The sequence below is a fragment of the Agelaius tricolor genome, unplaced genomic scaffold (assembly GCF_023055355.1).
Source record: "Agelaius tricolor isolate 1412-34295 unplaced genomic scaffold, bAgeTri1.0.p SCAF_7, whole genome shotgun sequence".
NCBI classification, from domain to species: Eukaryota; Metazoa; Chordata; class Aves; order Passeriformes; family Icteridae; genus Agelaius; species Agelaius tricolor.
The window spans coordinates 46,031,222-46,058,136 of NW_027269267.1; the positions used below are offsets into that span (position 1 = coordinate 46,031,222).

General features: G+C 39.3%; 1 protein-coding gene across 5 annotated transcripts in view; it reads left to right on the plus strand.

The window, feature by feature from the left end:
- Window positions 1-26,915, plus strand: part of KLF12 (KLF transcription factor 12) — a 234,160-nt gene that overhangs the window by 59,438 nt on the left and 147,807 nt on the right. For all 5 annotated transcript variants that reach the window (XM_071431074.1, XM_071431076.1, XM_071431078.1 and 2 more), the window contains exon 2: window positions 5,924-5,987. In XM_071431074.1, coding sequence (XP_071287175.1) covers window positions 5,967-5,987 — 21 coding nt within the window. In that variant the 5' untranslated portion in view covers window positions 5,924-5,966. The remainder of the gene's footprint in view (window positions 1-5,923; window positions 5,988-26,915) is intronic.

Below are 26,915 nucleotides of genomic sequence, written 5' to 3' on the forward strand. Positions count from 1 at the left end.
AGAAATGGAGTTAGGCTTTTCATCCAAGCTTTAAAATATGTGTTGTTTCGAATGATATATTAGAAAGTATGCTTTCTGCACATTCATTCAGAAAATTATTTACCAAAAAAAGCCATCAAAAATTTCTGACTGAACATGTGCATATTTTTATATTAACATATACATATAAGTGTGTGTATGTATATATAAAAAAGCTATAGTTTTTGTAACAAGAAAAGGCTCATCAAGTCCTTTGACATAGTACACAGGCTGCTAAATAAAATTTTTGCTCTTAAGAGAGTTTGAACTGTGTGTGAGGATAAGGTGGTGAACTGACAGACCTTGTCCTGCACAGTAACATGAGCATTTCTGTATGTCAGAGAAGCTGCCCAGAGTGATGGGTGATTGTGTTTATCACTATTTGTTTCATTTGGATCTAATGAAAAACAATGCCATTCTGTTTAAGCTAGAATTGTGAAGGGAGTATCAAGGTTTCAGAGCTATCCTTTCAAGCAACTGGATGTCGAAATTCACTACCTTTAGAATAAGAAGTCAAGGAGTAGCATTTGGCTGTGTTTTTCTTTGCTCCTGCAATTTATTCCACTCTTCTAGACTGGCCACTGATTGTTAACAAAGTCCCATTCTGCATTTAAGATATTATCAATGTGCACACATACTTTGTAATTTCATTTGGGTACAAATGATACAATAGCAAGACTTCTAAAGTATTACTGAAAGCCATCCTCTTTCTCTGAAACTTTAATAGTTGTCAGACCAGACATTTAAGTTCTAGGGAGAACAAATTGTTTTTGGAATTCATCTTGAAGACTCAGAAGGTCTGGGATTGACCCTTGAAGCTGTTCAGTTCAGAATAATTCATTAATGTCAAATAAAAGACCCTGTAAAGAATAATGTTTATTCCTCTAAGCCTCTACTGAAGGACTGTGTAAGCACTTGTTGAACGTTTAGTGTAAACCTTTTAAAGTGAGGAGCAGGAGGAACAGGGCATGAAGGTTGTGTGTTCAGTTGATTTATTGTTCATCCACATTTGGCCAACTGCATACTTTTTTTTTAATGGAAACCTGTTGTCAGAGTATAGTGGTTTGGGGAAAAGTACCCCAAGCATCAGGAAAGCAACACTGCTTTATGGTCAGGTAGCCAAGGATGTATTTACTTGCACTGCCATGATTGAGACCATTCTGGTTTGGCATGAATGTATTGGAGGCAGCGCTCCTTATAGGCTCAGCTTAAAAACTGGGGTGGATATTTAGGAGGAACTGTATCATCCCCATCCCAGACTGGAGTCTTCTCAGGTGCCCTAGGGACCAAGCAGATGGCAGGGTTGCTGCTTCTTACTTTGAATCCTGATGTACTTTAGTACGTGTGTGTGTCTCTTCTCTCTGCTAGATGTCGTTCTTCGTGGGAGTCTGGATAAATATTTCAGTCCTTAGGAGTTCAGGAGAGCTAGGTATCACCTAGCAACAAGCATCCCACTCTCTACCTCCTGCTTCCCTTTACTTTTATTAAAGTATCTCAAAACCAGAAGTTGAAGCATTAAGGTAATTTTCAGAAATATTTTGAGCAACTTTAGATATTTTTGTTATGACATTACAGCAGAGCAACAAAGATGTTGGTGTGGGGGCTGGCATATTAAAGTCCTTGTTGAACAGCAGCTGCAATCAAAAATTAGCAAAAACTTCAGCTGGAGACAGAATAACCCTTATGATCACAGTTGTTAGGATGCATAGCAAGTGATCCTTTGGTTTTGTGAGGTCTGTAGTTACACTCAACCTAAACTGAATGACTTTTAGGCTGTACTACATGGTTTGCCTTGCAGCTTGTAGTGACTGCTGGTGGGACAGTGCATTATATTGGAATTTCAATTTTTTTTTTTTTTGCAGACAGCTTTGTGGCAATGTGTATTGGCTAGTTTCAGTTACAGTGGTACAGCACTCAGTTTACAAGTATCCTGGCGACCAGACACAGGTCAGGAAAGGGAGACACTTGAAATGCAGTTGAGGAAGACTTTGGGATTTGCTCAGTAAATGCTGGACTGTATGCCAGCATCTCCTATCCCATATCAGTTTTAAGCATCAAGAACTGTTGTGGATCTGTAGCTTATGGTTAATGTATATTTTATCTGTAGCTTGTGCAAAATGTCACTTTATGGAGATTATGAATGTCCCTGCAAGAGTCAGAAACTTAGAGAAAAAGGACAAGTGTGTGACTACCCTTACTACAAGGGTAGCTATCCTTAACACTAGGTTGAGGATAACCTCCGTTCATTTCTGAATAGTGCTGAAACTGAGCTTTCAGTGATCCTGCCTTACCTGATGGCCAGGGTGCTCTTGATGAGTTTGGGAGAAGTCATGCTGGTTTTGGGGAAGTCTAGTGTGACTCAGGGCCTTTGAAAGGAGTTGCAGAAGTCAAAATACAGATCTAAGGGCTTTCAAGAAGAAAAGTGCATACTTTTAAAAAATAAAATAGATGATGTAAGAAGGTGACTAGCCCCCTTATGTCCACATAAGGAGTTTGTTTTATAGAGGGAAAAGTTAGTAAATCCTGATTCAGCAAATGACTTAACTTTGCAAATGAGTTGGTATTTTCCAAATGTACGTTCTCATACCTATCTGAATTATAAGAGTAAAAATAGCACAAGAAGTAATTTGTTAATGTATTAATGTGAGTTTCCTTTAAAATTATTAGTATGTACAAGATAAGTAAAAGTGATACTTATGATAAGTAAAAGTGTGGATTTATGAACTAATGTGGGTTTATATGTTCAAAGGTGTTTTATTTGTAGAGGTATGGCTACCTCTGCACCTGTAGGGACTTCTGTTTTTCCTGAAATATGCTCAGCATGATTGTCCTGAAACTCTTCTCATGCTCCTTGATGTGGTCCTGGAGTCTTGCTCAGCTCTGCCAGGGGGTGGCTCTGCTGGTCAGGGTGGCACTACCAGGGCATCTAATCTGATCAAGACAGGTTTTCAAAATGGACTAGGTGTAACCAACCAAATTTATTTGGTTTCTTCTTGCTGTAGAAAAAGGAATCTAATGTTTGGTGGCATTCATAAACTCCTGGGGTCCTAAAACACTGTTTTAAGGTGAAAGTTAGGCTTGGGTAGAAGAGGACATAATTCTGTGTTTGCTACTTAAATTTTATTCTTTTGGTTGAAAATGATTTGTGCTTTGCTCTATGATTACTTAAAGAGCCTTTTTAACTTAAAGGTTTCAAATCAGAAATATTGTGAAGCTGTCTCATTGGGTAGATTTTCTTCCTGCTTGATGCAAATGGAAGATGTTTCTACTTGGACTTCAATGTCTGATTTCATATTCCTGATAGTAGAAAGTAACATTTCACTGCAAGAGACTGAAAACCAAAGTCCAAAGTGGGTTTTCATGGTGGTGATGTGTGGCAGAATGGATGGGCCCTTTTTTCATAGGCATTTCAAAGTCCTTTCATATGAAGTCAAAGCTTTTCAGCACTTTCGAAAATCAGGGCAAACATTTGCGAAGTTACTAGTTAAATGCCATTTTCAGAGGAAAAGAGTTTGCTCTTAATCTTCTCAAAAGCAGCCTACAATAGAAGCCCTCCCATAAAGGAGAACACCAGTGGTGCAAGGATTTGGGCAATTTAGTGCTTGTTAATTGTGCAGACCTGAAGAGCATTAATGAGCAAACCCAGTTACTTGTCATTGCTGAAGAAGTAGCTTTTCCATGAGGAGGACCCTTGGACATGATTTAATAACGCAGAACCACAGCTGCAGCTCTGGCTGGTTGGGTAGTGGTTTGTTAGTTCTGAAACACAGACCCGTGTTTGCTGTGTCACCATAGCCACTGTAACATAATAGGACTCCGGCGTTGGTGTGTAACTTGAAGCTAAGTTGTGCTGTAGGAACATGTGTGTCTGTGTGCATGTAGAGAGGAGTAATGATGAGAAAACCTGGAGAACTGGAAACAATTACAGGGCAAACACTGTCTTCTCTCATGGAGGCTCCGTGAAGCTTTTGGATACATTGCATTTAATTTAAAAAAAAGGAAATGACTAAGTAATTTCCTGTACAGGTTAGGTGACCACATCGTCTAAGTCCAGGATATGGAAAATGTGGTCCAGTTGTCCCGTTTTTGGACAAGAGCACAAAGGAAAGAGCAGCTATAAACTCAAAGGTGGTTCTTTAAGTATGCAGTTTTAAAGGAAAAAAAAGGAATCTACTACATGAAATTTTGAAGTAATCCAAATAATGCCAAGGGAGATTAAAAAACAAAAGGGAAGGAGAATCTACAAGATGCACAAGAGAAGACAAATGGTCTTCAACAGTTAGCATGCTTACAGTCTGTGGTATTCAGTTAGGTCAGTGTTTGTGGTAACTTTGCAGCTTTTTCTAAGTCATACAAATATTTGAAACTTACTTTCTTCTACTAAACTTAATATTTTCTTAGAGATTAAATACAAGGGCATGATGTTTAGTCAGTGTGATAATAACACACTGTATGAATGGACTATTTTTATTTTCTTAAGGGAGCTTCTTGTCTTCTTTTCTCTGTAAAAGTTTGTGTAGTATTTGGAAACCTGTCATGTTGTCGTATATACAACAGTAATGAAATACTGGAATGTGGTTTAAAATCAGGCAGGTGATGCTCTACTGGTATTTGAAGGATGACCTTATTTTGAATGACAGAAAAATAACAGCAGGTTGTTTATAGTAAATCTGACAGCAGATTTAGATTCTTGACTTCACACCATTTCCATTATTAAGAGAGACATATGTAAGTAGCATTTGCTTCCAGATACATGCACATATTCTGTCAAGGGGTTTAAGACATCTTGTCTATTGTTTAAATTTTAGATGTCTGAAGATTTTTTCTCCCCCAAGGCTTTTTTAAAAAGTTGGACTACTAGGTTTGTTTATTTTTTTTTAAACTGAAGGACCCTCACAAAACATAATATAATATTTTAATCTCTAAATGCTTTTTTTTGTTTTATAAATTAACACAGAATCATAGGACGTCTGGAGTTGGAAGGGACTTAATGGTCATCTAGTTCCAACCTCCCTGCCATGAACAGGGACACCACCCCCTAGGTCAGGTTGCTCAAAACCTCATCCAACCTGACCTTGAACACTTTTAGGGATGGAGCATCCACAACTTCTCTGGGCAACCTCTGCCAATGCCTTGCCATCCTCACAATAAAGAATTTATTTTTAATATCTAATCTACATCTCTTCTCATTTCCTTTGAAACATTGTCTTATGGTATGTGCCCATGTAAAAAGCCCTTCTCCAGCTCTCTTGTAGTCCCTTTAGGTACTGGAAGGTGTTGTAAGGTCTCCCCAGAGCCTTCTCTTCTCCAGGCTGAGCAACCCCAACTCTTTCAGCCCCACTTCACAGGAGGGATGCTGCTCTGTTCTTTGTGGCCCTCATAACTAAACTGATCCTGTATCTATAGGAAACCCTGAAAGAAATACATATTCAGATTTTGTGGTGGTCTTGGACAGTTTTTTAATGTGTCCCTTTTGGGATCGTGCATAGTATTTCTAGGCAATACAGTTTGAAATACTGGTAAAGAATGCTCATCCTCTGTAGCTGCTGGAAAGTTTACCTGTACAAATGCAGGGTACTGGTACATAGTGGGCTCAGAAGACTTATTGAAGCAGTTGGGATTTGGTGAGCTGAAATAGCAGCTCAGAAATTAAAAACACAGACCTTGGACTAAAATCATTAGTTAACAGGAAACATAAGGCTTTCTCCAATATACTTTTTTTGTTGTATTTGTCCATTTTTGTTTTAAGTGCTTATAAAATTACGGTTCTTCTGAGCTATGTTTTACTATGGGATAGATGTCTGTGGTTAGATTTTTTTTGTATTTACATACACAGCATACTTGAGAAATTACTGAACTTCTCAGAAAATACATGGATTACATGATTTAATATTTTCTTTTTCAGGATTGAAGTGGATCTAGGGACAAATGGATGACTGAATATTCATATGAAGAGGAAAGCCATAAAAGTTGGTTGATATTTTTACAGCCATATGCATTATATGTATTAATGCTAGTATCAAAAATTTACACTGTGTTATAAAACAGAATAGCTTAAATAACTGGCCTGAGCTTTGTATGCTGTAGTGTCTTTGAGGCAGGGGAATACTGTAGCTAAACAGCTGTGGTTTAATGCAGTGTTTGCTGACAATACCTGAATGTACAGCAGAAAATCCAGTAGTATGTTAAGGAAATAGGCAATTCCTTTAAAGCCAGGTGTTTGAGTGGGCTCACACATAGTGGTGTTCATTCTTCCATGCAAAGATGAAGGGAGAATTAGAAGGGTGTTGTCTTCCATTATAGCTACTGACTGTGATGCTTAATGTTGTGGAGTGGCACTCAGATGCCACATTGACAGGTGCTGTTTAAGAAGTCAAACAGGACATGATCTTTTTGAAAGTTAACTTGGTGCTTTGTTTTCTTGTGATAGAGAGAAGTTTGTTTTGCACTGTGAGTTTTCTGTGATGGTTAAAAAGGAAGAGGCTGTTGGTGGACCTCCATGACTGGCTACTGTTTCAATACACCAAGCCTTGATCTCTGCCAATTTGCTGCCTGTGGATTGGCACCAGAGCAAATTAATTGTATTGACAACTGCAAGGTGTGGTACAGTTGGGATGCAGGGCACAGTCCAGGGGAATGCTGTGCAGCAGCTTGGCTAAATAAAGCATTCTGGAAACTCCAGTAGTCAAGGAGGGGTGTTACTGTGGGAAGCCTGTTTCCTTGAGAACTTTTGTCAACCCCTGAATCCCAGTCAGGGGTGGAAACAAAAAAGCAGCAAAAAGCCCAGGTTTTGTTTTTCAAAAGCACAATGTTAGTTCAGTACAAGAAATGTAAGTCTACAGTTCTATTAACTTAGCGAAGTAGTTCAAGAAGACGGAGTCTTATTTTTCTCAGTGATAACTTGGTTTTATCAAACTTTTAGTGGTTCAGAAGTTTTACAGTTTATGAACTACTGACCTGGATACAGAAGAGTGTAACTCTTTCTTGGGTAAACTTCTTGAGTGCTCTCAACAGAGAGTGGACATGCTGATTCCAGCTACCTCCAAATTCACAAGCAGCATGAGATTTCAGGGAATCATCTGTGTCTTTGGATTTTGTTTCCTGAAATAACAGCCAGCAAAACAATCTTCAGAAGCATCCATAGAACATCTGCTTTGTATGCTGCAGGTCCCAGAAAACACCTCCAGCCTCCCAGAGCCAAATTTAAACCCTGATACAGTCAAAGTGGTATTAGTAGCTGTGCAGAAATGTACACAATTTTTTCCATGGGGTCAGGGGCCCATATGCCCACATGAGGCAGCAGTTGTTGCCTGCTAAAACCAGAGCACAGAATGTTGAGGAATTTCCCTTTGGTTTGATTGCTGACAGGTCAGCGGCTGCTGCCCATACCGATGTCTGATAGCTTGGGATGGGCCAGTGTTGTGGCAGAGCAAACACTTCCCTGCTCAGATCTCTTGGCTATGAATAGCAGAGTGAAAAACGGATACTTTCCAAACCTTACTTTTGCATCGTTCAGAAGTGCAGTGATAAAATCCTGTATTTACAAGCTTGGGGAGGCACTTCACTGACAAAGTGTGAGAGGGTAAAAAACCAAACTAATTATCTGTAAGCCATCTTTGGATATAATTTTTTTACAGTGGACTACTCTTGCTGTCCAGGAGACAGCACAGAGCAGTGCTACCATAGTGTGGTAATGTTCTGTGTTGGATTGAGAAGTAACTAGGACAGGCTATGTCTTAGGTATTTGGTTTGGGAAGTGACACCAGGGCAGAAAAAGTTAAGGATTTATTTCTTGAGAGGGGCTGTCATGCCCAGAGTCTGTGCAGAGGAGGGACGGCTTCCAGATCAAGCAAAAGACTCTTGGGAGAATTTGAACTTTCTGCAGGTTTCTGTAATTGCATGAGAGCTGTATCTCTGTTAGCTCTGTATTGCTGTTCTTCTCTCTGCTTTTACTTTTCTGGTTTAACACAGAGTGGTGGAATGAGGAAGGAAGAACTGGAGAACAGGGTGACCTCTTTCTTGTCAAGCCATAGTTCCACTCTCTCATGCCCTTCTGATGATATCCCACAGTGATTGTGGGGAAGCTGCTCTAAATATGTGCAGATAAGGAAGGGGGTTCTGAGTTATTTCTTCACATGTATTCTGTTTGGCAGCCTTTGCAAATGTAGGACTCTGAATCCTCCTGGTAGTCTTTTATATAAGGAAAGTACTGTGATTAAATCATATCACTGAATAAGAAAAAAATGTGGTTATATAGAGGAATTCAAAGTTCGAGGCTAAAAATTCCTTTTCTGGGAAGAAATAATTCCAGAAAGCTTAAGCAATAGAGGTGGAGAAGGCTTCTCTGTGGTCACTGTTAAGATCAGTTGATAAAGTTCTGGCTCCAATAGGGAAGAGATTGGATTTCAGCCAGCACCCTGCCTTAGCTTTTTGTTTTATTGCTCCTCTTCTAATCTAGTTTTGAAAGATTTTCACTGCTGACATGAAAATGTTGGTGTATTGTTGGGAGTGTAAACAGCCTGTGTTGCATTGACTGTATGTTATATTGGTATATTTAAGGTTTTCCTTGGTCTGCCTCAAAATATATGTAAATGTGGTGTTGTATAAATAAGTGATATCTAAGCATATATGCAACTGATGAAGGAAAAATGAGCATAATTCTTTCTATCTTATAAAATGAGGCTAGATTAATATCTAGCAGAAAAAAGAAATATGCAAAAATAAACCTGACAGCAAATGTGCATATTGAATGCATGCAGCTTATGATACTTCTGCATTTTCCATAATACTGACAGCTGCATCCAGAGGTTCATTTGTCTGTTGAATCAGATATTTAAAGTTTACGTTTTTCAGTGTACAGTGGCTGAATGGGGGTGTAGTGGGGCGTGATATGGGTGGGAGCTGGCAAGGAAATAGGTAACTGACAAAAACTGTAGCTCAAAGATTCTGGGCAAAATAAAGGTCAAGATTTCAAAACCAGGTAAAAAGGACTGAAAGAAGGTCAGAGAGCAAAACTACAGGGGAAAAAGAGGTTGTTAGAATTGAAAAAGCTCAGATCTGGCTTGTACTGTACTGGCCATGGGTGCAGTCACACCACTCACACTCTGGTTTCATGAACAGCTTCTAGAAATAACACTGGGCAGTTCAGTTGATCAAGTTTAATGATGTTCTAAGTTATTTAATGATGGAAAAGTGATGAACAACACTGAGTTTCATGGCATAAGGATGACTCCTAATTTTCTGTGTGTCATGTCTTCAAAAAAAGCTGAAACCAAACCAACCAAGAGCAAACTTTAGCTCAGCTGTTTAGAGGAAGGGACTCAAGGAGGTGTTTCTTGAACTGTTGAAAGCTCACCCCATTTCAGCAACCTCCCAACCTCTTATGTGCCCTTGCATCACCTCCTCTGGCTCCTGCATGTAGCAGGGCATGGGAGGGTGCAGAACCTACTGGTTGCTCTAGGGCTCTACCCCATGCTCCACTGCCAGCTGGGCAAGCCTCTGGGTTCTCATCTCACTCAGGATCTGCCTTGGTTTTGTGTGGAGTTTGGGTTCATTGGACTTCATGTTTTTGCTTTTTCATGCTTTTTAAAATCTGGTCATGATAAAAAATGACTTTGTAAAATGTATTTGAGAATGTTTCAAGGAAGTTTTATGGTTTTATTTGCGTAGCCAATATAGTGGTAACAGTGTGATGATATGTTTGGTTTTTCTTGTAAGCTGTCCCCTCTGTATTGCAAACAAATGCAGTTTTTCTAGAAAGAAAGCGGCTGCTCTTAAGAAGCCTTTCTCATCTAGCATCGTTCAGTGGATTCTTGGAATATAGTTATGACTAGAAATATCAGCTTGGTGAAATATATTAATCTAGAGGGAATTACTTTGCACTGACCATCAATCTATCTTTTTGTCATGTGCTTTTCAGTATAGATTACTCTCAGGCAAAGAGGCTGTAGTTTGATGTTTTGTCTTAATTCATTGTGATTATAAATTAGTTGGATAAAACAATGTAACAAATGACTACTTAGAAATGACTGATGGCCCCATTCAGCAAGGCATGGGGATGTGAAGTTCTGTTGGTTTCATCTGTTGTCTAGCATTTATCAAGATGGGTCCCTTAACAGTTGATTTTTAATGAATATTTCACAATGTAAATAGATAGCAGGCAGTTGTCTGGAGCTCAGTCATATTCATAGGACAGATCTGCTTTTACTTGCTGTCACTGAAAAATGTAAAAGTTAATGCTGAAACTGTAGAGTGGGAGGGAAGCTTTTCCCCAAATCTCATGTTGCGGAAAGGGAGGAGCAGCAGTGATTTTCTTTCTTTTCCTGTTCCTTACATCAGCAGCCACATACTGGGCTGTCTCTTGCTCCTGTCTTTTCCCACGGAGTGCTGGAGGGCTGTGCATGGTGCGTGCTGTAGCTCCACGTTTGCTCACTGTAGGCTCAGCCCTACTGCTGGTGGGGTGAGGTGAATTTGGAGCTGATGCTTATGACTGAAAAATTGCTGGGGTCATTTCCAACACTGAAATTTTTCAAGGAGAAAAAGGCATTTTAGATTGCTTGCAACAAACCACTTCAGCTTTGTGAGTTTGCGTATGAACTCCTTCCTGTTCCCCTTGCATTTACAAAGTTACAGAATGATTTCTGGAAAGATCCTGGTGTTCTTATTAGGCTTTCCTTATGAACAGCAGTACAAAATCTTTTCTACACAGCTCATTTTCTTCATTTCTGCCAGACAGATGCTTTCATAATCTCAGTTTCTTGTTTATGGATCCTGGATCTTGGCTACATTCCTTTCATTTCCTAACTCTTTTGGTGACACACATACATGTAGATTATGGACAAATCATATTTAGCAGTTGGCTTGTGATCTGACCTTGTTTAAATAAGATTGGGCTATGATTTTGAGGGTTTCATCTTTGTATTTAGTTTCTGCCAGTGTGCATTGGGGGTAAAACATCCATGGGGTATCCTAACTATTGCTTTTAAGTTTTATCTATAAAAAATGCAGTATATTTCAGAAGTGTTATTTTACTGATTGAAGATAGCTGTGGTCTTTTTGCACTCTGACTCTTCAGAAAGGCATAGAAAGTAGGCACTGGGTGAGTTAAACTTGCCCTGTCGAAGCCCGGTCTTCTGCAAAATCTCAAGCTTTGCTCTAAAATCAATACCGATATCTTCACATGTTATAAATAAGGTTGTATTCTCAAATAGTCAGAACAAAGTTGCCCAAAGGCTTTGCTCACAACTGGGAGAAAGGTCTTTGGCTCAGTAGTGGTGTGGAGGGTTTCCATCCAGTGTCTGCACAGACTTCTGCTCTGCTTGGAGCTGCTGTGGAATATTTCAGGTGTGTTGGTTTTTGAATTAAAATTTTTTATGAAACACTTTTTTGAAATAGGAAGAATGGAGAATTGTATAAAAGAGGATGGCAGCAATTTTCATGTGAGGTGATGTGTGGGGGAGTAAGGCAGCTCATATTATAGTGCAGTTTACAGGAAAGTAGTTTGTCTAGAATTGAAAAAATGTGATAAGAATGTGGAATATTTAAAATTATCTTTTCACAGTTCAAGTCATGAAAATTACTAAATGTCATTTTCAAGCAAAGGTAGATCTTGCTAGTGTTGCCTGGATCACTTCTCCATAAAGAGATAGGTGGTGAGGATGGTCTGTGGGTAGTAAATTGTGGATGTAGGTGAAAGCTGTTTAAGAGCTTGCTTCAGCACCTACTGATATAACTCCATTCTGCAGAGTGCTGTTTAAACTACTTCTGAAAGTTAATAGAAACCCTTTATGATCTTACTTAGTAAATGCGTTAGCATCTATAATTTGTGTTAGTTACTGCTGTTGGTGATAAGGCTTGGGGTATGGTAACTTCATCTGATTATCTGAGGTCCTAGGGAGCTTTTAAATGCATCCTGTGATCACAATCCTCCTGTAAATGTTGCTTTGTTTTTTGAAGTTTGAGGAGTTTTTTGTCAGGTGGCTTTTAATTCAGTTTGGGAGTGAAAAAGAATCCAAAAAACTTCATCTTGAAAAGATCAGCGGAGTTAACAAAAACCAGCCTGTGAACATAAAATAACAAATAGCTTTATAACATGGGCAAAGACATCCTTGCTTCCCATTTCTTGTGTTGAAAATGTGTGGTATGTGTTGGTGTTCCCCTACTGGGAGGGAGGGAGGGATGTTTTTAAAAACAGAGTTCCTGCATCTCAGGTGGAGCAGAAACTGATACCGTGGGCTCTTTGTCTCCAAAATTTGTCTTGCGGGCTATGTATGAAGTCAGATAGTGGAAACAGCCTAAAGATCTAGGTGAGAAGTTTTCAGGTGAACATTTCCCCGGTTCAGGCTGTAGAGGGAAGCGAGCCAAGAGTGTTACTGCTTTAGCTTAGATCAGGAAATGCCTCCATGCGTGTCCTGGCCCAGCAGGCTTTGTTTCACCTCACAGCATGGCCCAGGGCCGCACAAATTAGGTGACTTGGAAGAAACCTGGTTTGGTGTTTCCAAACCACTGTCTGTTTCAAACCACATTCTTCAGTTCCTTTTTCAGCCTTGACATCTCTTCTGGGGACTAGATTAAGCTGATGGGACATAATCCACGGAGAACTAGATCGCGAATGCCTGGATTTGTTCTTTTCAATTTCAGTCATTTTGCTAAAGGCTCCTGTCTTCTACTAGTCAGCAGAGAGCAGTAAGCATCTCCAGAGGGCAGTTTTTCCCATGGGATTTCTCTGTCCTCCCTGGAAGGACATCTGTTCTGCCTGTAAGATGTGATGGTACAGACACTGTGAGTACACGAGGCTCCACTCTACTGGACTCATTCTCCAGCCCTGAGCATCCCTTGCAGCCTGACTTCTCTGCTGCCACGTGGTCTCTCGGGAAGGAAAGAGCAGTCACCACGATCATTTCACCTTTTAATCCTAGTGCACTTAGTGAACAATTACACTAATTCTAGTAATGACTAAATTTATACTGCTCCAGAGAGGGAAGCACCAGGCATTTAATTTCAAAGCCGCTTGACAAGACCATTTTAATGTGTGTATTTTCAGAAGTATGACACCAGTTTCCAAAGTGCCTAATGGGGACAGAAATGTTTAAATTCATACTCTCAGGTTTACAGTTTCCAAGAAACAGAATAATCATCATTTCTGTTGAGCATGGTCCATCAAATAAAACAATTTAAGAACAGATATACAGGACTTGCTACTTCAGCTTATTTAATAATGACCTCTTTCTGGTCATTAGTTATAGGCATGTAAGTTTGCATGGAAAAAAGATACTTCTCTTGTGTGGAGATATTAATTCTCAGTGTTATGAAGCATCACAACTAATTGCATTTTGGAGTTAATCTTTTCTTTGTGATGAAGAGGAGAAGAATCTTCTCCATCTGAACAGTGGTGCTGATTAAAATACATCGAACCAGATACTGAAATACTGTGTATTCTTGTTTTCCTTTTCCTACATATCTGACAATAAGAATTTAGTGGTAGAAATAAATGTATTTGGATTTTAGTATTTTTGACATCCTGTGGAGAGCATGATGTCGAACAATGGCAATTTGTCACTTCTCATATGGTGGTGTAGAAGAATGTGTTAGAATTCAGTAGCTAGCACATAAGGAGAGGACAGTTTAGTACTGAGATCCATTGCTAACAGACCTGAATAATGATTCCACTGGATATGGTATTTCCTATACCCAAGGACATGTGTCTGAAAGAGAAAACAGGCTCCCAGTATTAATCTAAATCTCACTCTTGTGCTTCCCACGTGGTGATTCATTAAGTCTTTCTTATCCAGAGGTCTGGTGATGAGTCAGGAAAGGGCAAGTTCTCTGCTTTGAGGCTGTCACCTTCTTTTGAACTTTGCTATTTACTGAAGTTTTTTGGTGTTCAGTTTAATAGCAGTCAGCTGCAGCTGTGATTGCAGTCAGCTGCGATGGACATGTGGGCATAGCTCCAGTGACAACAAAAGCCTAGACTTTCAAACATTATAGGTAAATGTGCTGAGTTTCTACCTTAATTTTTAAGTAATATAAAAATATTTCAGTATTTTGTATTAGGGAAAAAAAAAACCAAACAAAAAACCCCCAACCACTAATGGCTAAACACTTGACAAAAGGTGTCTTAGAAATAGCAGGATACAAAACATTATTTTTTCCTTGGCTTTGTTTTTCCTTTTTTTTTAAAAGAGCGTGGCACAACCCTCAAACCCCAAACATTTGGAGTAGTCTTGAGTTTCATTTAAAATATATGGACTTGGGATTAGGTGTTTCTGAAGTGAGATGACAGTGAGAATCTCTCTTGCAAATTAAGGAGTGCCTGTTGGTCTTAGGAAGACGAAAATTAACTTGGATGTGTAGGTTGTCTTAAGTGCAGTGGAACTGAGATGATGTTTGCTGAACTACTCTTTGGAGATTTACATAATGGATGAGATACAGGAGCTCCAGGCAGCATGACAGTGGAGTTTATTTTATCACAGGATGTAAAACAAGTGAATTGCCTTAATAATCTCTGCAGAAAGCAAGGCTAATCTTTTTTTTTTTTTAATATGGAGAAAGAGAGCCTGAGAGTTCGCAATATCCTGGCTTTTTATGTACAAGGACCCAAACCTTTCTTTAGAATGACCTGAATCCATTCAGCTATCATGCTTTCTTACTGAGGACTTTCAAAGCTCTTCAGGGAGGACAAGCAACATACATCTCTGAATATATGTCTTGTATGTAGTGAAATGAGATGGTAATTCATGGCTTGATATAAGATGCTCATAACAGGTTGGGTAATTAATCTGTTATATAATCAAATATATGGAAAGCATTTATAAACCAAGCTGTTAGTTCTGTAGTGGTAATGATAATTTCAAAGGTTGTGGAGCCTTTGTCATTTCAAAGTGGGTGCATTTTGTAAAGATGCTTTAAGGTTAAAAGGTTGTAGGATTTAATTTTTTATCAAACCAATTTACCCTCTTTGGTTGGTGTGGAAGTTTCTGGTTTTCTACTTCAGCTGATAATATCTCTTCAGCATGGAGAATGGACAAGGAAACACTGGAAAAGTAAATAGTTGAGTGTAGGTGGTAATAAGAACAATCAACTCCTGTTGTATCCTTTTCAGCTGTGTGTTTGGCTTCAAGCAAGAGTTGGACTCTTAGGTTATTCTGAATATAAATGTGCCATTGCTCTTTGATCTTTAGCAAAACTTCCTAACGATCAAGGCTGCTTAGCACTTTTGCTTGAAGGAAAAGATTTACTTTTGGGCATAGCAAGTTTCCACAAGAGTTAATGATGTCCTTAGGTTCTGGTTTTTGTGAGCTGTATGCAGCTTAAGAATTCTTCTGTATTAATCTTATGTCAATTGCTAGTTCTTCTAGAAGAGCCTGGGTGAGTATTTAATTATAAAATGTGGCACAGAAAAAAGGCATTTATTTACCTAATGTGAAACAAGGTTATCAGAAAAAAAGTCAACATTTATTGAATGTAGTATTATGTGAGCTTCTGCTTTTGTTAATAAAAAAACATATTTCCAGTGATTTCAGCAGTGATGGACAATCACTAGTCAATCTACTAGGTATGCTGTGCTCCACTCTTAATTCCCAGATGCAGGCTGGGATTAGTTCTGCTAGATTTCCTCTGGATACTGGGTAGCATTTATTGTTTATCAGTTGATGTACAAAGTTAGATTTTTTTTTTTGACGGTTGTTTTTTTTTTTCCTGTGTTTCTAGTAAATGTGTTATTTCTGTCAAGTCACAAGTGCGTATCAGTAACAGTTACTGCAGTGTGGAAGGAAGGGCACCAATGTGATAACCCATCTGCTTATATTTGCTGGTGTCTCTCCACAGTGCCAGCCTGATGGGATGAGAGACCGAGGAATCTTTTATAAGAACAGAGTTGTTTTCATCAGAAAGTGTTTTAAAACACTGAAATTCTTCCACCCCGTTGGCTCTGAAATCTCCCACGTGGGGATCTTTAGAGTAAATAAATAAAAGATCACACCAGGCAAATGTGATTTAAAGTGTTTGTAACTGTTCCCTAAACAACAGTAAAATCCTAAATATGATATGAGCAAGGCAAACAAGGGGAAAAGTTCACTTCAGCCTCCAGACTCAGTATTTGCACTGTGTAGCTATGCAGCACCAGACCCTGTGTACGCAGGAGAGGATTCTGAAGAGTCCTGAAGAGAATTCTGAAGGACATCCCCCTGGGTTAGGACAGCTTCCTTATGCCCTTCTTTGGGCCGTGTGTACATTTGTGTCAGAGAAGTCTCTTATTTGTAATCCAGACCTAAGTGACCTACCATTATTTGCCTGCACAGAGACAGAAATATTGAATCATTTGAGCTGGACATGACCTTAAAGATGCAGCCCCACTGTTGTGGGCATGGACATCTTGCACTAGACCAGGTTGCTCAGAGCACCATTCAAACAGGCCGTGAACACTTTAGGCATGGGGCATCCACAGCTTCTCTGGGAGACCTTTTTCATTGCCTCACCAGCCTCACAGTAAAGAATTTTTTTCCTAGTATCTAATCTAACCCTACCCTCTTTCAGTTTGAAACCATTCCCCCTTGTCCTATCATATCACTACATACACTTGTAAAAAGTCTCTTTCCATCTTTCTTGTAGGCTCACTACAGGTACCGGAAGGCTGCTGTAAGTTCTCCCTGAAACCTTCTCTTGTCCAGGCTGAACAATCCCAATTCTCCTAGCCTTTCTTCACACAAGAGCTGTTCCATCCCTCAAAACATCCTGGTGTCCCTGCTTTGGACTCGCTCCAACAGGTCCATGTCCTTCCTGTGCTGGGACCCCAGAGCTGATGCAGCCCTGCAGGTGGGGTCAGAGCAGAGCAGAGGGGCAGAGTCCCCTCCCTGTCCCTGCTGCCCACGCTGCTTTGGATGCAGCCCAGGACACGTTTGGCTCTCTGGGCCATGAGTGCCCATGGCTGGGTCAGGTCCAGCCTCTCACCCACCAGCACCCCCAAGCCCTTCTTGGCAGGGCTGGTCATGATCTGCTCTAGCATGATTGTGGTGGTTTTCTTAAACTGTTGTTCATTTAGTTAAACATCCTGAAGGTTTCAGTTGTAAAAGTTTGCAAGTTGTACAGATCTTAAGGAGTAAGCATTTACTGCTTGTTGTGTTATTGTACCCTGAAGTGTCTGCTGCCTTCAGCTCTTTCTGAGATAGCAACTCAGAAATGCTTATCACATTTTGATGAACCTGTATTCCTTGCTAATGAGGAATGAAGCTGGGCATTTCATATATTGGCTTGTACTGCTTTGAACCCTGGGGAACATTGCAAATAGTCAGCCAGGATTCTGCCCTGCATAGGTGCATGTTATTACTTATTTCTTAGTAGGCATTTCAGAGTGATGAGCATGTGAAGTACTTACTGGTATCCACTTGCTAAATTTCAACAAAAACTATCCAATCCAAATATAAACCTTTATATCTGAACCTGAAGCAGTTGTATGGTAGAATGGGAAGGATTTTTTTTCTAGTTCTGAAGGGCTTGCTTTGTCCTTTTGAGTAGGGTTCTGTGGGACTTGATAATCAGATATAGTATCAACAGTGATGACTTTGATTAATCTAGTAGTTCCTCACAGTTGAATGGGTGATATTACTTCTTTTTTTTTTTCTTTTCACAGTTGTGGTATATTTTGGTTAATACTTAAATTTGTGCTTTGAAATAAGAGATTAATCAATTGATTTCTGCAGGTATTCTTTCATGTTGCAAATAAATTTAGAGAATCTGTTGTTCTTCATGCACGTGACCAGATGAGAGTTATCATTACTTAAAAAACCCAACCAAAACAATAAGAAGAACAAAACCACCATAAACTCCCAAACAAGTGACAAAATATGAACAGAAACCACCACCCCTGAATGTTTCGGACACCATTTTAAACTTGAAAATAAATAATGGTAGAATTTCACATTTTTCACTTAAGAGTGGATAATTTATTCTCCCTGGCGCCAAACAGGTAATAAAATTACCAAGCTTTTTTCTAAAATTCTTGAAATTATGAATTCATTAATATCTTCAGACAGTATAGAGTATACCTTGAAATACTAAAGGCATGCACATGCCCACAGACATTGGATGGAAGTCTTGATGGTGCTGAGCCAGGGGATGAACGTTTTAGGAATCAGCACTAACAGTGATGTAACTTTGGTGCTTTTCATCACAAAACCCAGATTCTTTTAGCTGAAGTCCCATGAGGAGTGATTTTTAGGAAAAGGTATGTTTTCATGAAAAAAATTCTTTAAAATATTTTTACATGTGAAGTGGTGACTTGGCATGAGCTTTCAGCATAGAAAGCATTCTTGTGAATCAGCTACGTTGATTGAGAGAATCACTCACCAGATTTGTGTCCAGCATCATTCAGTGTCTGATAAACACTGCTCTTGAAACAACTGTGGCTGTGATTTTAGTGGTGAGAATATTTTAGTAATGTTTATTGAATTTTGGCAACCAGAATAATGATGGAGGTAGTTTGTCATGTTATTAATGTTCGAGGTCTGGGTATCTTCAGAAAGATGCAGTACACATAACACTCTATACAGAGATCATTGTTTAAAAATATGAGCAGCTTAACCCATCCAGTTCTTGTGGTGCAAAGTAAATCTAATAAAAGCATTTTAGTCTATGTGAGACATAGCTAATGTGGACAGGAAATCGTTTTCATCATTTTACACGGTGTAAGTAAGCCACGTGTTGGGAATAAATATGTGATTTATACAGACACAATTTCTTTTATGTCCTAATGAGAAATGTTAAATATATTAGTATGACTTGGGGCTTGACACATGCTCTGAAGGCTATGTATGATGCCAAGCAACCAATTATCTCAGTGCATTATTTCTTGAAAGCCTTGACATGGGTAAGGTCACTATACATTTTTTAAAGGGAGCACGATGCTAGGTTGATACAAGATGAAAGGATGATACAAATAACAACACTTTGTTAGATCTTCTTGCTGTGCAATGTATAATCAGGTGCTCTGACTTCAAGAACACTAATGAGGATTTAAAGACCCAGTGGTGCGCGTTTAGCAGTCACATATGATTCTGTCAAATGCTTTTGCAAAGGGCACCTCTGATGCAAGGTACAGTTGAAAAGCAGGTAGGAATGATTAGTTTTATTGTATAGCTTGGTGTAAATCTTCTGAGCATTTCAGAGAGTGCAGCAATAGGTTGCTTTGCCAGGTGCTGTTGTTTGGCTGTGATTTTTCCCAGTCCTGAAGCTGGCCAGCAGCAGCAGTACACATGGGCAGGCTGTATCACTGCGTGTTCAGCATTTAAATAGTCACTGAGAGGAACAAAGGGAAGAGGCTCTGAAGTTATTGTTTGAAGTTCATACCAAGCTGTATATGCTGTGTGCTGGCCATCTCATTTACCTCTGCAGTAAATATCAGGTAGTGAGATCCTGCAGAAGAACAGACAGTGGCCTAGCTGGCTTCAGGTACCTTTTGGCAGTGATCCGTACCAGGTACTCGGCAGAAGAACGTCAATTCATTCTGGAGTGCAGCTCCTGAGACCAGAATGCCATGGTTTAGAGCTGATGTACCTTTGATATTTTTGGCGTGTATTATACATAAAGAAAAGACATAAAAATAGAAATGTGTTTTCTATTAGAACAAATGACCATCTACCTTAGCTGCTTCTGCTTTCAATAGCCAATAATGGATGCTTAGGGAGAGGCGGTAGCAAGGCTGTTGTGTGAGTGATGCCCCAGTACCTCTTCCAAGTTTGCATAGCCAGAGGTTGTATCTATATTTTTGTGCTTGATGATAGTTCCTGGTAAACAAATCTGTAGAAAAGTCCAGTTTTTTTCAGCCAGTCCCCAGCCCATCAGACAAGCAGACTTGTCATGAGACCAGCTTCTCTCTGTGTGTAAGTTACAGTTCCAGTGCAAATCCCATGGTTTCCAGTTAGCACCTGCTTTGGGTAGGAGGTTGGACTGGACATCTCCTGAAATGCTTTCCCACTAAATTATCCTGCGATCCTAAGAAAAAAAACCAGCTTGGCTATAGCATTCATTGTTCCCCCAGTTTTTCCATGGTATTTCATGCTGTAAAATGACTTTGTATAAATGAATTATGCATTAGCTTGTCTTTTGCCTAGACACACACTCATATATTTTGTTTATAACCTCTAATTTAATATAACTGCCAAGTTTGATTGGCTTTATATAGCAAATTCGGTGTCGCTGCCTTTTAAAGAAGTTTTAATAAAAGTTCAGAGTGTCTGTTAATGTACTACTATGTGTGCTACTTGTATATCTCTTTCTGATGTTTTCCAGATTTTTATGGCTCTGTCTAGAGTTACTTAAACTACTCTTTAATCTTGAAGTTTGCCATTATTTTGATAATTTGCAGTAATTTTGTGCAGAGCACTTGTTTTTTAAACATGTTTGAGGAATCACGATTTCTTTGAGAATCTGCGGGAAATGCATGTTGGTGACATTTAAAACTTGTTAATTAGAAATTCTTAGTATTAATTAGAATTGCCTTTAAAATTGGCCCTAATTCTACTATAATTTATTGCTTGTGGAATCTAATTTGACAGTTTTGTACATAAGCATTTTGATCATTCTGTCTTGAGTAAGAAGATACCTTGTGAGTAGTTAGGTGTTGGCTTGATCTAGCAGTTGATGCAGCCAGTCAGATCAAAATGTTATTTTACACAATTTTTAAAAATATTTGGTGGATGCTTAAAAATTCTTATTAATGAATTGAGGTGCTTTGTATTTTGTTCACTAAATGAACAGAAGTCAAGAGTTTACCCTTTTTTTGAACTGTGTTTTCCCTTTTTTTGTGCTTTGTACTACTCACCAACTTCAATATTAGTATTTTCTCAGGAGTTTCCACTGAAGCGTGTGGGGAGCAAGAAACCTCAAACTGTTGTTAAATAAAACAGAGATTGGGTTGGGACAGGGTGTTAAACATTTGCAGTTTGGGAGTTTCATCAGAGCATACACCCTTTCTTTAAACATGTCAGAATAAGCAGCGAGTTTGCTCTATGGTGAGAAGCAGGTACAGCAAATGCTGCTCCTACACATGCATGTAAGGTGTGGGGAAAGGTCATGGGGTAATGCTTAGTTTCTGGCATGTAGTCTGACTTTTTCATCTGAGTGTGCAGTCATTCAGTTTTGTTTAATTAATCTTGTGTTATTTTGGCCTGTCCTTGAATCAAATGAGCTTTATATGCTTTTGCTATCTGTGCTTCTGAGGCTGAGACTGTGGTCACAGCTCTAACTGGCAGCTGGAACAGGGCCATTGAAAAAGCACTTGGTTTCACCACTTACTGCCTGTGGTATCTGTGACTTTGTACATTAACTGTGACAGATGGTTTCTGAGGCTCTGTGTGAACCTTCCTACGATACCTGGAGTTGGAAGGTGCGATGCACACAAGGTGCACTCCTCAAGGCTGCTGTTCCTGTCATGGTCAGCATAACAGGCTGAGCTGGAAATGAGCCACTGCTGGGAACAAGTTGTTCTCTTATGGGTGTCATATACTGCTCTATTTTTAATAGTAAGAAACCCCAAAAGTTTTTAAAAATTGCATGTGAACAAAGAAAATCTGAAATAAAAAATAAGTCTTAGCTGAAATTTCTGAATTTTGGTTGTTACAAAGGCTGTCTTTTCCTTGTCTCCCTTTTTGTTCTGCCTCTGTGTTGGAGCTCCCAGATAAGTGAGAAACAAGGAATTAACCCTTACTTACCTGCTGCATAGAGGCAGTGCCAGTTGCCTAACATTTCTGTGCCTCAGCTGCTAGAAGGCACTAGGTGTATTTAACGTCGGCATAAGCTTATATTGCTCTTGTTCAGAGGATACAGTTTATAATGTCGGTGGTTTATAAGAAGCCAGATTTTGGCCCTGACCATCAATTTATTGCCATGTTTTATTTTAGGGGAGTGAACATGGCAGCTGGAGGAGGACAAAGACCTCAGTTTGGTTGCTGAGCTGAAGGGTTGGGTATGATCCCATGCAGCAGTGGGACAGACAGTAGTATTGGTAGTGTGTTTGTTTACTTAGAAACACAAATGGCCGGGGCTGGCTTATTTTCTGAAGCAAGTGATGATGCCCAGGCCTATGAAAGAGCTTACTTGGGTTGTTTCACTGCTCCATCTGGAGCTTTGCAGTTGTAGAGCTGAAGGTGCGGTTGCTTTGAGGTGATGGTCCCTTTGGACTGCATGGAATGATGGTGCCAAGCAGATACTGTAGAAAGCATCTTCTCTTCTTGCCAAAGAGCCAACAACGTTTGGCCTGCCACATAACACCTCATGCACAAATTTTGGACCAAATTGTTGACTACTGCTACATGCTAAATGTTCTTTCTATTCTCCAGCACACAGAATCCATGTTGTATCTGTCTTTATGGAAGCAGACTTTGCACGTGGAAGGTGGGGGAACTGTGCCAGCCAGCTCCCTGTGCTTTCAGCAGCTAATTTTCTGACCAGAGCAGGTCCAGTCAGAATTCAGAGTAAAATTGTAGTCACTGTGTATCTGCTGGCAAGCTCCTGGGCAATGCCATTTAATATTCATTTGCTCAGCAAGTACAAAATAGTCACAATTTAGACAACAGTGAAGGTAACCTTTAAGTAATATGTGCAAATTTGGTCAATGTAATACTAGAAAAATTATTCTGTTTCCTGTTCCAAGTTTTTTTTTTGCCAGGTGGTGGTGAGGTTTGTTTTTAATTTTAAGTCTTATTCATCTTCAAACTCTTCTGTGAGCTCTTCTCCAGTTTTGAGGGCAGTTGACATACGATATTAGAGCACTGCTTTGGAAATTGAGCAAGAGTTTTTAGAAAACACCTGTCTTATAATAGTGGTCAAGGAGAAGTGACAATTTAATTCATTTACTAGGGTTTTGTTGTTTTTGTTTTTGTTGGGTTTTTGGGAAAAAGTAGTGAGTTTTGGCTTGATAGTAGTCTTTACTACTTGCCTGTACTTCAAAAAACCCAAAGGAGAAACTATCAAGAGTTTATTTTGCTATTATGTATCAAGTATTCTGAAAAGATGTCTTTTAAAATAATTCTTGTGGAAGATAAATGTAGTACATGCTTTCTGCACATGTACCCTTTCTTAAATATGTGCCACTCCGAAATGATGGCTCTTTTCCCTCTCTTTTTTTGATGGAGAGGTTGGGCTTTTTTCATTATGTGACTTCCAAGTATAAGGTTAAGAAAATCCACAGATACTTAATTAATCCATTGATATTCACAAAAATCAAATATTCTGTGCATGTTGTATTAGAAGGAAAACAATGAAGCCATTAATGTTGATGAAAGTTAAATGCGCGGCTCTGGTGTAAGTACTGTTGGTTGTCACCTATTGTGTCTGAATTCTGTACCACAGGAAGGATCCGTGATTCTTTGTAGAAGCACTAAAACTGGCGGGACAGCAGAGCTGATGTAAAGGGATTTTAAGCCATCATAGCTGAAGGGTTGCATGCTGAGTTTGAGAAATAGCAGATTGGCCTCTAGTTGCCAATGCACTTGATGATCCTCTGTCACCTGGAAGCTGCTCATGTCTGTTCAGCTCTATTTATATTCCCTAAAACTAACCTAAACCCAAGCTAATAAAAAAGATTTTAGCATCAAAATTTGAGATCTCTGTTATCTTCACTGAGTATTGTCTCGACATGAAGTCTTTTCCTGGAGACAGATCTGTAAAAATATGTTGCAAATTACAGCATAGCTACATCCTTAGGGATTTGAGTACTTCATAATTTTGAAAGTCTGCTGTTTTCAAAACTAGTAATATTTTCTTCAAGAGGTCTAGGCAGTGGACTAGGAATTTGAGAAACTTGTTTTGCATGTGCACATCTTTGTACTGGTGTGAGTGAGATACAGCTGCACAGGTCTGGTATTTCTAGCAAGGATCTGAGCTTGGGAGCATGTGCTGAGGGCCAACTCTTGCATGTGCCTCAGGCACTGACAGCATCAAGTCACAGCCACTGTTGAGGTTTGGGCTCTACCTGGCAGGCACAATTGTAATAGGAGACCACACTCAGAATCCTTCCTAAAAAGCTTAGAGCTGTGATGCCTCCCTGTTCACTGGATGCCTTGTAGTCTGTGTCCCTTCTCACCAAAGAAAATTAATGTGAATTGAAATGAACTAGAATCAACCCCACCCAGTTTCATATGAAAACAGTAAGAAGTCTAAAGCTTTACTTCACTTTTTTTTGCATAAATTGTTTTGGCTTTCCTTGAAGCATCAGTAAAGGAAAACTATAGTTTCTAGTGAATTTGACTGAAAATTCAAGTTTGGAGTAAAATACAGAACTACCAGAATCTCTCCTTTCATTATGAACATTTCACACAGCTATGGATATAATTACATATGATGAAGATCTTATGGCAAGACATGGGCTGTTACCCCCAGTTCCCTGGCAGAACTCCCAGTTAAGTGATTCTCTTGTAGCCACATGAATATACTTTCTTTAACTGGTATGTTTCATCTCAGAGAAAACTGCATTAAAGTGAATAACAGATCTCATTGTATAGTGTATAAAGGTCTTAAGAAAACTAAGTTAGTTGACAGGTTTCCTTGGTTTCCTTTCCCTATGAAGATTGTTATATTTGATAAGAGATGCTAATCCTTCATTTTTCTATTATGCCTTGAAACTAAGAGAAAAAAACAATTTCACATTTTGAAAAACTTACCTAGTCATACCATTAAAAGGTTCTACTTTACCTCGAGTGGATCACTTCACGTTTTTTGTCTTGGTGTGTTATGCTGACTCTTGCTTTGATGAATAACTTTAGTATACTAATGTAAGCAAAGGGAATAATATAAATTTGGGTATACTTGTTGGGAAAAATTAACAAGGTAATCTTATTCATAGGGCATATAACTGACATAGGTTAGTTCAGTGATATTTCTAAGGTGTCTGTATAAAAAAAACAAGACTTAAAGCCCTGTGTTTATCAACTGTCAAGAATATTGTTATAATAAAAATTACCCCAAGAATATAATGATGAATTAGGAAATTATTGCAGGTACAGAAAACTTGTGTAAAAAAACCTGAAGATGAGGCAGGGGACGTTTTGTGTCATAGCTTTGGGTCAGAAGGACTGCCTGAAAACTGTTCATGGCTCTTAGCTGTTCAAATGTACTCCCCTTAAGCTTGAAACTTTGTACTGTAAGCTTGAATGGTGAATTTGAGACTGCTCTTCCCTCAACTGATACTTCATTTCTCAAAATCAAAGAGTGTAATGTTAAAAGTTAGGTTTGTACAGAAAAGTAAAGGAATATTTGGAATGAAGCTGGGCCTGGGCAGAAGGAAGCTGGGGGTGGAGGTGCTTAGTTTTGTTTCTCTTTCTTTTCATCCAACTCTATTTGCAATAAATTAATTTTCCCCAAATGAAGTCCATTTTGCTGGCGTCAGTACCCTATGAGTGATTTTCTTGTCATTATCTCATCTCCTGAGCTTTTCTATATTCTGTTCTTCCCTTCTGCTGTTGAGGGAGAGGAGGAATGTAGCAGTGGCTTGGATGGGTATAGCCATATGGTAGATGCCTAAGGTCAAGCCCACAAGAGTTTTGAAAACTGAGTTGTCAGCTGAACCTTTCAGGTCACCATGGAAAAAACCAGAACCATCAATGTCTCTGTCTTACCAGTGTGCAACTGTGTTCACACTTCAGTGAGAACTAAGTCTCTTCAGTGAGAAGAGTGAGACTAAGCCTTTCATTAGTGGCAGTAGTATGAAGCATCATCTGCCTTGCCTCTGTATTGCTTGTGTGTTCAGGAGTGGAACAAGACGAGGAGACTTTCTTTCACAGGAATGTAAGTGTCTGTCAATCCACGCAGGAAGTGTGAGGTTTGAGTTCTGGGTGCTCTGAAGCCTGAGCTCAGTGCTTGCTTTCTGGGGTTTCCAGGAGTAGTAGGGCTTTAGTACTGAGCAGCTAGATGTGAAAATCTTGGAGAGGGAGAAAAACCTGTGATGTGGGTTGGGGATATCTGGTTTCTGTCATCTTATGCTTAGAAGAAATTATAAAGGGTGTTTAAAGGGGTGTCTTTGGTGGTGTCTCAGAACAGGAGGTCAGTTGTGGCATCAGATACTCTGGTTGTTAAAAGTTTGCAGTGTGTCCCAAAATGTATGGCTTGGTCAAGTGAAAAACTTGCCTACAAAACCTCAGCACTTCTTGTGAATGGCAAATGTCATAATAGTGTAATTCATAATTAAATAAACACTAAAGGATGCTGAGGGACTTTGCATCAGGATGAAATAATGACATTTTGGGGCATCTTTTTCTTCCTCTAAAGTAGTGAAAGATAATTTGATTAAGAGTTGCAATGGAAAGCTTTTTCCATGAAGAAAATGCCAGTGATGGTTCTAGAGGTGCTGTGCTGAAAATGTAGGATTTTTAGGAGTGGGAGAGTCTGGTTATCAACTGACTGCCACAGCTTCTCAGAAGAGCTTGTAAGCTTGAAAACTTATCTGTCTTGTGTAACAACTGCTCTAGTAGCAGTTGCCCATACAGGCCTGGGTATGATTTGTGTTTTTAATTAATATTTCAAGGGAATAAATGTCCAAAAGTGATTAGTGGCAGGTTCCAGCGGATGGCACTGAGAGCATTATCTCTTTTAGGATGAGTTACTCATCTGAGAGAACAGATGTTTTGGTAAGGTCATGCAGTGTTTGGCTTGATTGTCTGCCTGGTTGAGGACCTACATCTGCTGTGCATTTTACGAAGGTGGTAAAGGAGTCCACCAGGAGGGTTGAGGTGGGAGGCTAGAAAAGGAAGGACTGTCACACAAATTAAGGTACCCTTCACCTGAGTGATTTTGGGGGCTGGAAGTTAGCTACCACAGTTAATGAAGAAAATGAGTTTGCCTGAATAATGCATTGGCTCAATACATCACATCACCTGTCTCTGCCAGTGGGTCTCATGAGTGTCATCAGT